At 37.2% G+C, this 15,418-nt stretch overlaps 1 protein-coding gene across 1 annotated transcript in view; it reads left to right on the plus strand.

Annotated features, from left to right (window-relative positions):
* Nucleotides 1-7,597, plus strand: part of LOC150089404 (nose resistant to fluoxetine protein 6-like) — a 142,185-nt gene extending 134,588 nt beyond the window's left edge. The window contains exon 15 of the mRNA XM_090389431.1: nt 6,004-7,597. Within this exon, the coding sequence (XP_090245557.1) occupies nt 6,004-6,225 (222 nt within the window). The 3' untranslated portion in view covers nt 6,226-7,597. The remainder of the gene's footprint in view (nt 1-6,003) is intronic.
* The last annotated feature ends 7,821 nt before the right edge of the window (nt 7,598-15,418 follow it).

Consider the following 15,418-nt stretch of genomic DNA (forward strand, 5'->3'; position numbering starts at 1 on the left):
TTAAGATTTTCTTCTAATTCTTTGGAATCGTGGCTTATGACCACAATGTCCTCTGCAAATTGTAAATGGTTTAGGTACTCTCCATTCACATTGACTCCTTTCTGTGACCAGTCTAATCTTCTGAAAGCTTCCTCAAGGGCAGCAGTAAACAGCTTTGGAGATAGTGTCTCTTTGTCGAACTCCTTTCTCGATTTTAAATTTCCTACTGTCTTTGTCTAATCTAATAAAGGAGGTAGCGTTCTCATATATTTTCTTCAAAATCATAATATATGGGGTATCTATGCCTTGTCTTTCCAGTGCCCAAAACATTGCCTTATGCTGTATGGAGTCAAATGCCTTTCCATAATCCACAAATTCAGGCATAATGGTGATCAGGATACCCCATATATATGATTTTGAAGAAAATATATGTTTTATATTTATTTGCTTTCTCCATTAGCTGTAATATTACGTGAAAGTGATCCATAGTTGAGAATCCTGTCCTAAAGCCAGCTTGCTCTTTTGGTTGATTCTCATCAAGTATTTTTTCTAATCTGTTAGTAATGACCCTTGTGAACAACTTGTAGATGTGGGATAACAAGCTAATTGGTCTATAATTTCCAATTTCTGATTTATCTCCTTTCTTATGCAACAAAACTATGATTGCATTATTCCACTGCTTAGGTGACACATGTTTTCTAATGCTGTTTGGTTTTTAGGAGCATTAGCAACTAAGGCCATATTGCTCCGGGAAATGCGGTGGTCATTCCCTGACCTTTCCGCATCTTCCGTATTTGGTGGTGACGGGCTCGAACCCTGGTCTAATCAAGAAGCGTGTGCTACGCACTGCTGCTCCTTCCCACCTGGCTACGGAGGCGCCGTTTTCTAATGCACTTTGTGAAGAGCTTTGCCAGTTTTTGTGTTATGTCTCTTCCTCCCAATTTTAACAACTCTACAGTAACTTAATCTTCCCCCAGGGCTTTCTAATTCTTCATTTTCTTCAATGCATGTTCTACCTCATCAGGAAGAATATCAGGTATGTTGTATGTGTTGGTAATTTGCGATCCATCTTCCCCACTGCTGGCATCATTCCCTCGCTCCTTGTATAATTCTCTATAGTAGTCTTCTGCTATTTGAATTATGCCTTCTCTGCTGTTTATAAGTACACCATCGCTATTCTTCAGTTTCAGTATCATTTGTCTTTCTGTATTACTGCTCATGTCTGCTGATTTAAGTCCTTTGTTTTCCCTTAATGCTTGTACTTTTCTTGTGTTAAATCTTGTTATGTCCTCTCTGAGCATCTTTCTAATAGCTTTGCATAACTCAGTATACTCAATTTTCTCCTTGTCGGTGTTTATCTTGCTCTTCATTTGTCATCACCTTTGGTTCATCATAGCAAGTGTTTCTTGACTAATTTTTTCTTCTTTGGATTTATTTTTCCCTATAGGTTTTTTGGGTTTTATCACTTTCAGAAACTTGTAATATTCCTCGTAGATATCTTGGTCCTGAGCAGTCTGCAAAACCTCAAACTTGTTCTTAAGTTCCAGTACATACTGCTTTTTTTCCTCTTCTGTTATCTCAAAGACCTTTGTATTATTTACTTGAGTTGGTTTTTTCCTTTCCTTTCCTACATCTATATCAAGTGTACATCTTACCATTCTGTGATCACTTCCAACATTTACCTTATTCAGGATGGTAACATCATTCACAATATATCTTCTGTTAGTGAGGATGAAGTCGATTTCATTAGTTGTTAATCCATTTGGACTCTTCAATGTCCACTTTCTGTTCACCGTTTTCTTGAAAAAAGTATTCATTATTGACAATTCTTGAGATTCTTATATAGCGTCAGTCAAAAAAAAAAAAAAAAAAAAAAACACAGCCCATTCCCATTTTTACCCATTCATTCACTCCAAATATTTGTCTAGTTCTGCCTTGAACTTATTTAAGTTGCTGACCTCCACTACAACAGATGGAAGTTTGTTCCAACTATCACCCACTCGTTAGCTAAAGGCGAATTTCTGTGCATCTATTCTACAATTGTCTTCTTTCCTCAATTTGAATTTATGCCCCTTCAGGTGAGTAATCTAAGCAAGAGGAAGAATCCCATTAGCATTGAGCTTGCTCAATCCATTCAAGGCCTTATACACCTCAATTAGATCACCTTGCAGGTGCCTAGTCTCCAGAAGCTGCAATTTGCAGAACTTAAGCCTTTCTTGGTAACATCAACTCTTTGTTCCACTCACCAATCTTGTTGCCCTTCTCTGTACTCGTTCCAGCAGTTCCACATCTTTCCTAAAATGAGGCCTCCAGACCCATATACAGTACTCAAGGTGTGGCCTAACCACTGCCTTATACAAAGGGACAATCACCTCCTTATCCCTGCTAGCAAAATCCCTGTATATCATTGACAAGACACCATGAGCTATTCTTGCAGCCTTTTTGCACTGCTCAGAAAACTTCATATCTGACTGCATACAATTACCCCAGGTCCTTTTCATTCTCCACTACCCTGAGTGTAGTACCACCCAATTCGTACATTACTCTGGGGGTTACTAATACCTATATGCAGTACTTTACATTTGTCAATGTTAAACTTCAGTTGCCACCTCTCAGCCCATCTGCTCAATTTTTTCATATCCTGGTGCAGTAGCGTACTATCATTACTGTCATTAACAATCCTGCCAGCCTTCGTATTATCTGCAATCTTACACATTAATGCTGATATACCTTCATCAGTATCATTGATAAATACTGAAAACAACAATGGGCCCAACACCAAACCCTAGGAAACTCCACTAATAACATTAATCCACGAAGAGCAGTGTCCATTGATACCCACTCTCTGTCTTCTCCCACTCAACCATCCTTTTATCCATTGTAGCAACTTGCCCTTAATGCCATACTGCTCCAATTTGTACAGTAGTCTTCCATGTGCCAGAGTATCAAAAGCTTTCCTAAAATTCAAGTATGATATCAAAATTATTCTTTGCATCCAGTTCCTTTGTGACCACATCACAGTATCCAATCAAATTGTCAGACAAGACTTCCCCTTAACAAAGCCACTCTGTGTCTGAACTATAACTTCAGGCTCGTCTAGATGATCCTGCATCTCTTCCTTAACCAGCGACTCCATTATTTCCACTGGAACAGAAGTTAGACTAACAGGTCTGTAATTACCCATGTCACCCTCTGAACCCCCCCCTTTGTGAATTGGGGATACATCTGCACATCTCCCCCATGGGGACTTTCTTATGTTTATCTTCAACAATTTCTCCTCCACTTTTCTCTCAGTTATTACAAAATCATTCAGCTCCCTGTTAGAGTTTGATAAACTTCTGACATTCCCCTCCTTGGATAACTTCTCATGTGTGAATGCAGATGCAAAATATTCATTCAATTTATGAGCTACCTGAGCATGATCATCAATAGTCAAACCATCTATGTTAAGTGGACCAATCTGATTTGTCCCTTTCCTTCCAGAGTTTACATAAGTAAAGAACTCTTTGCTGCTTTTCTTTGCATTCTTTGCCAAAGATTTCTCGTAATCTGCCTTCACCTGCGTAACCTTTGTGACTTGATTATAGACTAGCTTATATCTGCCATAGGCTTCTGTGTCACCTGATAATTTATATGCATCCCATGCATTTCTCTTCTCTGCCACGAGCCTCATTAATTCACCTGACATTCATCTAGTCCTAAACCTTGAACAGTATGTCTATTTCTTTGTATGAAAAGTCTAGTACCGTCCAAGATTAAGTTCCTGAAGGCTTTCTATTTAGAATTCACCACTGGTAACATCATCAGTTGATCCCACTGTATAGAATTTAAAAACTGTCTGACACCACTGCAATCACCTTTACGAAAGCAAAAACCTTTTGCCTTAAAACCTGATGGTAGTTGCACCTTTAAGTAAATCCCACATCAATACACTGTGATCACTGTCACCTAGTCATTCCTTTATCTGCAGATTCTAATGCATGATCACTGCTGATAATCAGATCAAGAGTATTACTCCCTCTGGTTGCATCTTGAACATGTTGCTGTAGAAAACAGTCATCCAATAAATCCAGAAAGATCTTACTAGTGTGCAAGTGACCAATCCACAAGTTCTAGTCAATATCTAGAAAGTTAAAATCCCCCATTCTAAGACATTCTGATTTACTGGCCCACTCTGTTTTTCTGCACAACTGCTCATTATACTCATCAGATTTATTAGGTTCATTTCCGACCCTAACGAATTTCCAGCTTGCTTGGAATGTAATCACATACTCTGCCCTTCCTTTCTGCATTAGTCATTTATGACCATTTGTTAACTGTTAGGTATTAGCAAAAGCTTGCCAATCTCTAACAATCACAAAGGACATTTGTACTTAAAATATAAATAAGTGCCTCAAAACAGTTCTGGGCTCCTTTTAACTACTAATCTACCCATGACTTCTACACAGAACTTTTACACATGGCATGGAAGTTGTTCAGCATTGTAATCACCACTGTGAATGAGAAGGATAACTGTTCATAATAGATTATACTGTTTCAAAAGAGAAATGTTCACACTTTCCTAACCTACAATACTGGCTGAAAATTATTGGCCACTTATATGTTTAGACCTGCAAAAATTTGATTTCAGCCTGAGAATGATTGATCACTGGAACAAACTTCCATCTGGTGTGCAGTTTGAATAAATTTATGCAAGAATTAGACAATTTATTAGAGGGGGATGGTCAGATGAGGTGCATAATTTTTTCTTTTGGCTGATGCTATATAAGCTTTTTCCTAGTATTATTTTCCACTACTAATACTAATAAAATGTTGACCCACATCTGATTTTAATTGCACACTATTTGTGTTATTGGAATTCAAACCAGTTTGTGATAAGAGGAAGGTGGTGGCATTTTGGTTGGTTCATCCTTCAAACACACTGGTCAATTCAGCTATTGACTGTGGGGAAGCAAATAAACTTCAAATCAAGTCACTACAAGATATGCAATGCAGTATGGTACACCATAATGTTGAAACAGAAATGGTTCCTGTCCATACTACAGCCACAATGTAGAAAGAGCAGAATTTTCCAAAATGTCAAGATATTGCATGGCATTTACTGTTCCAGGAATGATGACCAATGATCGAAGCTCAAACCACAAGAAACAACTCCTAGACAGTGACAGCACTTCTGCCAAATTTCACCACTGGGATGGCACATGCACTCTGATAAACTGTCAAGGCATTTTCCACACTGAAACACAATTATCAGATTAGAAGACTGTGTATGCGATTCCTCACTTCACAACACAGCTTTCCAAAGTTCCAGAGATGAATGGGATGGGCAAAGGTTCACATACTGCAAAACCAACATACTGCCAGGTCTGCCACTTTGGGGTTGAGGGACAGGCAGATGGTTTGGCATGATTGTTAAAGAGTACAGGAGAGGCCAATTCATGAATTTCATGGGTGGGCCCTCAGATATGGTAGTTTCACTACTGGTTGCATAGTGGGATGTTTTGTTTTGTTTGTGTGCTACAGCTCTTCCGAAAATCCAGTGCTACTGCAACTCCCTATGCATCATTCTTGTACTGACATCAGTTTCTAAGGTCCCTTTTTTGACCTTTCCAAATGGATTGCAAGTGGTGTAGTCATAATACTGCCATGGAAAACTTATGTAACTATAAAATAACGAACCATAAAGTTAAACAAATGGTGCCATTGCTGCCTTTTCTTTGGATTTTTTAAATAATTTTCTCAATATTAACCTTGCACTGCTCTTTATAAATAACTGTACAATTAGGGATAAATTACTTTTAAGAGTTCTAGCTTATTCTTGTATTAAATGTACTTACTTTTCTTGTGGGGAGAGAGAGAATATTACTACTGATTACCTAGAACAGGAAATACGCACTGCACTGCTATACGAAATTACAGATCTATTGATTATAAAAAAAATGATTTGTACATTGCAAATTTTATTTTTATTGTTAGCATATTCAGAAATTTAAGAAAATAACAATATAACTGTTAATTTTGCAGTATTTTGTGTTTGGTGGAATGCTTATCTTCACATACAGCGTTACCTTCATCTGTGCTATAATTGTTCAGCAACCTATAAAGGAGCTTGAAAGAATTTTCTGTGAGAAGACATTAGCTATATCTAATCCAGAGAATATTCAAAGTACTGAGAAAAATTCTCCAAAACACGTTCACCTGAAGGAACTTGAAGCTGGGATTTCACATGTAAAAATAGATATTTAGACTTGAATAATACAAGGTGGGCATATACGGGTGACAATCAATAAGTATTTACCCCCACCTGGAAATATTTGAGTTAGGGATTTGAAATTTGGCTGGCAATTTCATCTTTCTCTACGTAATCTTCTAGAGCTACATATTTTTCCATCTATTTTCAGCCCTTTTGAATAGATCTCACTTTAAGCACAAAACTAGGCTTCCACTTCTTTAATTAATTCCTCATCAGTTTGAAATCTGCTACCCACTAACAGTTCCTTCGTTTTAGGGAGGAAGAAAACTGAAAGGATCAGGGGAATAAGGTGGGCACTGCAGATTTTCAAAGCCACATCTGAATGCAAAGTCCACTGTGACAGCAGCCTTGTGAGCTAGAAGGCAGACACCTTTGGATAGCTTCCCACATCTCTCCAATTTTACACCCTGTTAACTTTCCCAGGAAGTTCATGTAGTAGTACTTAAGCTGCCTTTTGGGTGATAATTTATTAGGATGATACCTTTAGAGTTCCAGAAGACTGATAACATGACCTTGTTGGCATGAACTCTTGACTTTTTTGGGAGTTGGTGAAGATGAATGTTTCCATTATTTGCTATCTGTTTTGTTTCTGGGTCATAGCGATGTACTCAATATTCACTGATCATCAAAATTCAGTCGGAAAAAATCATGAATATACTCTTTACAAAGCATCAACAATGATGCAGAACATGCTTTCCTGTGCAGCTTTTGGAGAGGCAGTCAATAATCTGAGAACCCATCAGGCTGTTACCATGGATGTGCATCATGATGCAAACTGAGCCATGGCTAATGTTCACTTCATATACTATAAAATTTACTGTTACCTCTGTTTTCAAAGACTAGCTGTTCCACTTTAGCAACAATGGTAAGGCTTGTAGCTGAAATTTGCCAATTTTGCAAAATCTCATATAATGGTCAATCTTCCCCATTACAGCTTTCATCTCCTCACAGATCTGTTTTGCATCTTGGCCTTGCAATGAAGAAATTTTATAATGGATTGAACCTGAACCCTCTCCAACAACATACCACCTTCATGAACCTTATATATTACTGTATTCATGGCTTTAGTTCAGTAACTGATGGATATAGAAAAACAAATAAATATACATTAACTTATGAGACAGTAATAATTTATACACATAAAGGTAAAGTGCAGCCATTATCAACCCACTGCAGGATGGAAGCCTCCTCAACAATTCATGCTGAGGAAAATGGACCATAATCTGCCACGCTGGTCCAGTGCGGGTTGGCAGAGCGACCGTATTCAGCAGTCAGGGGCTTGAACCCCGGTCTACTCAAAGAGCACGTACTACTGCACTCCCACTCCTTACCACTCGGCTACGGAGGCCTATATATATATATATATATATATATATACACATACTAAATACCTAACTCAAATATTCCTAGGTGGGGGATAAATACTAATTGACCACCCCCCATATTATTCACTACATTAAAACTGTTGTAAAAAGAAAAGTATGCCAGTTAAAGATAGACGGTTTATTTAATTTGAAAGAACAATTCAAAAGAGTTTTCCACTTATGGGCTTTTTTTTTTATTGCCCGCTGAAACATTCAATTTCATGCTGTTTTCCAGAATTTGCAGCATCACAGAGAACAACTGTATTGTTGATATGTGATCAGAGTTCACTCACACATTGAACTTTAGTGTGATATACTTGTTTCTTACCATAATCCCAAAAGAAAGAGTTCAGGAATTATATGTGGTGAGTGAGCAGGCAAAGAAATAAAGCCTCATTCAATGAATTAGATGAGGAAAATACAATAATTTTCAAACTTTCTGACTCCAATGCATGCCATTCTACTGAAAAATAACATTTGACTGCAGTTGATCCAGCTGTGGTATAGCAAATACTTGAAGCATACCCAGATAATTACTATAGTTCAGTTCTTATGAAAGACAAAAGGACCAAGCATCTTGCAATGGAAAATTGCAACTTGTCACTAAAAATAGCACTATCCAAGTAGCTTTTGTCAATTTCAATCCACCTGAACATCAACACCAAAAGCCTCAACATGGTTAATCATCCAGTTTCAGTCCTTACACAATATGAGTTTTATATGTATATGGCTTCAAGCAGGTATAGAGAATCTCCTGTATGGTTGATTGTATCCTGCTGACATGATAAGTCAATTCCCTGAGACAGCACTGAAAGGCTTCGTGAACCTTATAAACTATCCTAAACTTAACAGGCTTGTCTGCCAGCCCTTTTCTAGTGGAAAACACTACTTGTTTCAAGCACTGGCGTGTAGACTGCATCTTACTCACTATATTCCGATTGTAATGTTTTCACGCTGTAATATCAATTTAAACTTCAGCTACCACAACACACATATTTCATATGGTGCAAGGAAGCCTGAGGCTTATGCTGCACCAGCCAAAAAAAAATTTTCTGAATTACCCCAAGAGAGAGAAACAAAAGGGAATCACCAAGAAAAGAAGAATGATGATATCCAGCTCAGGACCCTGGGTGTGTCAAACCCATACTCATACATAATTTTCTAATGCAGTGATGCCATCTGATGAGTTTCAGCCCTGCTATTTCAGGGTTTTTGATTTGTTCTTTCAAATAAAAAATTAGCCAAATTTTCAAATAAAGCCATTCTCTTTATCTAGTCAATTTTTCTTTTTATAGTGGTTTGTAGAGCAACAAATAATATACGCCTATCCTGTGCTCAATGCTTGTGGACAGAAATTCATATTCTTTCTTTTTATAAAGGTCCTGTAATTGTATTCATTAAGAGGAATGTATACATATATTGTATAATACATACATTTGTAATTTCTGAATGCACAGAATAATTTGTTTACCATTGTGAGCTTTTATACTGCTGTACATATTGCTATTTTAATTATTTGTTTTTATTACCACAAATTTTAATTGTATTTGATTAAAATTTATTTGAAACATCTGAATTAAAAATTTTATTTATTTCTTCTCAAAAACAAATATTCAGTGACAATTTGCATTTTTCAATTTGTATTTTTTCTCAGAAGCTTGAATCTTGAAATGTCAGTACAGCTGAATAAAAAACTATGCCCTAACATTAAAATCTGAAATATAACTCACCCTCCCACAAATGAATATTAGTATTAGTAGTAACAAATTATGCAAGAAAGAATGCTTATACACTATCATCCAAAGAAAAAAAAAAAAAAACCTTCCACTTCACCTGTCCATCCAGTCCAATAGTCTGTCTAGTTCTTCCTTGAATTTATTCAAATTATCTACTTCCGCAACAGATGGAAGTTTGTTCCAACAGTCAACCACCTGCTGGCTGAAGGAAAACTATTACATTCAAATTACTACTACTACACCCCTCCTCAATTTGAAGTGTGTGTAATCTGAGCAAGAGGGAGAATCCCAACAGAATTGAGCTTTCTCAATCCGTTCAAAGCCTTTCTTGGTAAAGGCACCTCATTGTCCTGCCCTGCACCTATTCCAGCAGCTCTACATCATTCATAAAATGAGGCAGCCAGACCAATGCTGTTTATAATGGGATAATTATCTCCTTATCCCTGCATATCATTGACAAGAACTACATGAGCTCTCCTGGCAGCCTGTCTGCACTGCTCACAGACCATCATATCTGACTGCATAATTACCCTCGGGTCTTTTTCATTTTCCTCTAACCTGAGTGTAGTCTACACAGCTGGTATGTTAAACTAGGATTGCTGCTATCCATATGCAGTACCTTGTATTTGTCAATTTAATCTTCAACTGCCATTTTTCAGCCCAATGGCCTAATTTTTCTAGAGCTGGTTGCAGTAGCTTAACTTGATTACTGTCATTAACCACGCTGCAAAACTTTGTATCATCTGCAAACTTAGACATTAAGGGCTAATATACCTTTATCAGTATCATTAATAAATACAGAAAACAATGATGGGCCCAACATCGAACCCTGTGGAACTTAACTAATAACATTAGTCCATAAAGAGCAGTGTGATAACTACTCTGTCTCCTCCCACTCAACCATCCCTTTATCTATAGCAGCAACTTACCCTTAATGCCACACTGTTCCATTTGTACAGTAGTCTTTCATGTGCAACAGTATCAAAAGCTTTCCTAAAATGCAAGCATATGATATCAAAATTATTTTTTGCCTCAAGTTCCTTGATCACTGTATTAGTAGATTCAATTAGATTATTTAGACAAGACTGCCCCTTAGCAAATCCATACGATGACTGTGATGGTCCTATATTACTTCTTTAACCAGACTCCATTATTTTCCCTGGAACAGATGCTAAGCTAACATGTCTGTAATAACTCGTGTCAACTTTTGATCCCCTTTGTGAATTGGGGATAGATTTTCACATCCCTAGTCTATGGAGACTTCTGAATCCAAGGATGCTCTAATAATTATTGCTAAGGGTTTGCTGAACTTCTTTTCTGCCTCCCTTAATATAACTGGATAGATCCCACCACCCCAGGTGTCTTTCTTATGTTTAACTTCACCAATTTCTCTTCCACCTTTCCCTGTTTTTAAAAAGTTATCTAGCTATCTGTTAAAGTTTGATAAACTACTGGCATCTACTTCCTTAAAGAATTCCTCATATGTGAATATAGTTACAAAATACTTATTGTTTGTCAGTGAGTTGAGCAGGATCACGAACAGTTGAACCATCAATATCAAGTGGACCAATGTGATTCATCCCCTTCCTTCTAGTGTCTACATAAATCAATGTCTTTGCTGTTTTTCTTTGCATTCTTTGCAAAAGATTTCAAATAATCTTCCTTAGCTTGCCTAACCTCTTTTGTGACTTGATGACAGATTAGTTTATATTTACCATAGGCTTCTGTATTGCCTAATAATTTACACGCATCCCATGCATTTTTCTTTTCCGCCGTGAGTCTCATTAGTTCATCTGACATCCATTTAGGCCTATACCTTGAAGAGTATTTCTAAGTTGGTATGAAAAAGACTACTAAGTTTATGATTTTTCTCTTGAATGCTTCCCATTTAGCATTTGCTGATGGTAACATCATCAGTTGGTCCCACTATATAGAATTTAAAAACTGTCTGAGACCATGCAGTCTGCTTTATGGACAAAAATCCTTCCCTTTACTCTTGTATCTGCAGTTTTTAAATGCATGAATAATCACTGCCGATAATCAGATATTATTCTCTCTTTTTGCCTCTCTAACATGATGCTGCAGAAAATAGTCATCCAATAAATCCACAAAAGTCTTGCTAGTGTGTGTGTGTGTTCCAGTCAATATCTGGAAAGTTAAAATTCCCCATTATAAGACATTCTGATTTACTGGACCACTGTTTCTCTGTACAGCAGTTCATTGTACTCATCAGTCATTAGGCCTATAACACACTCCTACTCTCATTTTTGCTTTCCCAGTGGTTATGTCATACCAAAATGACTCAACATTGCACTGCCCACCCATGTCAAATGATGAAATTCCTGAGAATTTATGCACTTCTTACCTGTCCTTTCTGTACCCATTGTACTCTTCATATTCATCAAATTCTGCATCCCTTATATCTGAATGACACCACATCTCTGATATCCCCACAATGTCTGCATTTGATGACTTGATCAGCACTTCAAATTCATCAAATTTATTTACTATGCTCCTAGCATTAATGTGCATGCACCTTTTCTTACCCTGTTATCTGAACTGAATCCATGAGTTAATGTGTTCCATGATGTCTCACAGCAGGCCTTGAAGTCCCTGACACCTTGCTTTACAGGCTGTTTCACATTCCAATAGAAGCAGTGCAAAAATAATTTTCAGCTAGGAGTTTTATTGTAAGACAATTGCATTATCTGTGCAGTTTAAAGGACAAGATAAGTCAATTAAGCATCTTATAAAGAGAGAAATTACACCCTTTTTGCATGTATTCTTAAAGAAAAATGTGATTGTTCATACCAGTTTCTTTCCTATTTTCAAATTTTACAACATTGATTTTTTTCTAAAATTTTCCAGATTTTAAAAATTTACAGAGTTTACTGCACTAATATGCAGCATGCTACAGTGTGATATATCAAAGCTACACTTAGATATATCATAAGACAGTTTGCAATCTCCCATACCCCAAAAAAAGAAATTGCACTAAACAGCACAGTACCTACCTGGAATTCAATATTTGGTTGACAGTGATAAGCACATAAGAAATATTATTTTTCCTCAGTTAGTGACATATGATAGAATGCATAATGAAACGAATAATCTAAATAGTAAATGACATAAAACAATATCAGAAAAAATGGCTCAGCCACATAGAAAGAATGAACCCAGACCAGATCCCAAAATTAGCCTCTAACTACAGGGAAGAGAGATATGGGTCGACCAAGACAACAATGGCGAGACCACCTCCAAGAGCTACAATGGAACAGGTCTTAAAAGACCTAAGCTGAACCAAATTCATGATGATGAAAGGAAAGTGGAAGAGAAATTGGTGAAGCTAACCATAGAAAAGGTGCCTGGGGGTGGATGGAATGTATCCAATTATATTAAGTGAGGTAAGCAAATCCTTAGCCATAATTATGAGAGCATCCTTGTAGTCAGAGGAGGTCCCTATGGACTAGAGATGGAAGGCCTTGAATGGATTGAGTAAGCTAAATGTCCATGGCATTCTTTCTCTTTTTTGAGACTAGACACATGGGGGAAATAAATTCAAGTTGAGGAAGGATCATTGCAGGACAGATGTGCAGAAGTTTGGCTTCAGTTGATTGTTGGAACAAACTTCCATCTGTTTTAATTCAAAGAACCAGATAAATTCAAAGAATTAGACAAATTCTTAGAGGGTATGACATATCCTCTAATGACATACATTGATATCAGAAAAAATGGCTCAGCCACATAGAAAGAATGAACCCAGACCAGATCCCAAAATTAGCCTTTAACTACAGGGAAGAGAGATATGGGTCGACCAAGACAACGATGGCGAGACTACCTCCAAGAGTTACAACGGAACAGGTCTTAAAAGACCTGTTCCGTTGTTCCGTTGTAGGTGAAGTGTGCAGATTTTTTAAAATTTTATTTTTTGGTTTATGCTTTATAAGAGTGCTTTCTTGCATTATTTGCCACCACTAATACTAATTTTAGAAAAAAACAAAACAGCAGACATCTGATGTTGCATGAACAATTATGTTAGACCAAATATATGTTATAGAATAAATGACTGTGATAAGTATGACAACCAGTAAAATGATAACTATAACAACTATACAGAGAAATGGAGTGGGCTCTCAAATCAGAATGTCTTAAAGTGGAGGATTTAAACTTTCTTTATATTGTCAGGAACTTGTGGATTGGTCACTCACAATAGCAAGAATTTGTGGAGTTATTAGATGACTGTTTTATACATCAGCATATTAGACAGGTAATGACAGAAAGAAATACTTAATCTAATTATTCGTAGTGACTCTTCATACATTAAGAATCTCCAGACAGGAGCCACTAGGTGTAGTGATCACAATATACTGATGTAGGATTATTTAAAGATATGTGACTACTGTCACGAGTGAAGAGACTGCCTATTGCTTTCATAAAGTGACTACAATGGCCTTAGACATTTTTTAAACCCTTTCAGTGGGGCCAACTGATGACATTACTAACTGTAAATTCTAAACAGGAAGCATTTGAGGAGTAATCATAGAAGCCACTTACATTTTTATACCAACTTAGAGCGAGATATTGTTCAAAGTTTGGACTTATATGGGTAACAGATGAACTGATGAGACTAATGGCAGAGAATGCATGGGATGATAACACATTCATGTGTGGAGTTTTTAAGGATGGGAATACCAGAAGAATACCAAGTTACAACTGGGAGCTACACTTTTGTGATAACTTAAAATTTTCAGTATCACAAAATTATAGCTGAAACTAAATGAAAAGGTGTTTTATTTACTTTTGGCTTCAACAGCCAAGGCTGATGGAATCCATTCAATTATATTAAAAGAGGTAAGCAAATGTTTAGCCATAATTATGAAAGCATCCTTGGATTCAGGGAAGGTTCCTATAGATTGGAGATGTGCAAATGTCTCTCCTGCTCACAAACAGGGATCAGAAGATGAAATGAGTAATTACAGACCTGTAAGTTTGACTTCTATTTCTGGAAAATAATGGAGCCAGTGGTTAAACAAGTATTGCAAGATCATCTTGCAATATTTATTTAATCACTGGAATGCAGTAATAAGAAAATGACAACATGGACTTCTTAAGGGTAGATCTTTTCAGACCAGTGAGATTAGCTACTGTGACAGAGTAACATCAGCATGTTACTGTGAAAAAAATAAAATAAAAATAATTTTACATCAAATTCTTAGATTTCAGTAAAGCTTTTGATACTATTACACATTAAAGACTTCTGTACAGATTAGAGCAGTGTGACATTTGGGAGAAGGAGTAGTAGTGGCATGTGATGCAAGAAAGCAAGTGTATGAGCTTATGCAGTATCAGCCAAAAAAAAAAAATCACACCAGTCCCTCCAAATGCCTGTCCAGTTCCTCCTTAAATTTATTTAACCTATCAACTTCCACGACAGATGGAAGTTTGTTCCAGCAATTAACCACCCGCTGGCTAAAGGCAAATTTCTGCACATCTATTCTACTTCTGTCTTTTCTTAATTTGAATTTATGCCCCCTTGGGTTCCTAAGGGGACATAAGGGGGCAGTGGCGGCTGGAGACTAGATGCCTAGTCTCCAGCCACTGCAATTTGCAGAACGTAAGCCTCTCTTGGTAAGAGGATCCCTTCATTACCCTCACCAATCTTGTTGCCCTTCTCTGTACATGCTCAAGCAAATCTACATCCTTCCTAAAATGAGGCCTTCAGACTTGTATGCAGTACTCAAGACGTGGCCTGACCATTGACTTATACAGAGGGACAATTACCTCCTTTTCCCTGCTAGCAACATTCGTATAAATCATTGACAAAACCCCATGACCTGCCCTGGCAGCCTGTCTGCATTGCTCAGAAAACTTCATATCTGACTGCACAATTACTCCCAGGTCTTTTTCATTTTCTACCACCTTAAGTGTAGTACCACACAGTTGGTTTCGCTGGGGTTACTTCTACCCATACGCAGTGCTTTGCATTTGTCAAGGTTTAAGTTACTGCTACGGATAAAGGGATGGTTGAGTAGCAGAAGACGGAGGATAATTTCAAATCGGCACTGCTCTTCTTAGACTAATGTTAT

This window comes from Mastigoproctus giganteus, chromosome 2 (genome assembly GCF_048544385.1).
Source record: "Mastigoproctus giganteus isolate SK-2022 chromosome 2, ASM4854438v1, whole genome shotgun sequence".
NCBI lineage: Eukaryota > Metazoa > Arthropoda > Arachnida > Uropygi > Thelyphonidae > Mastigoproctus > Mastigoproctus giganteus.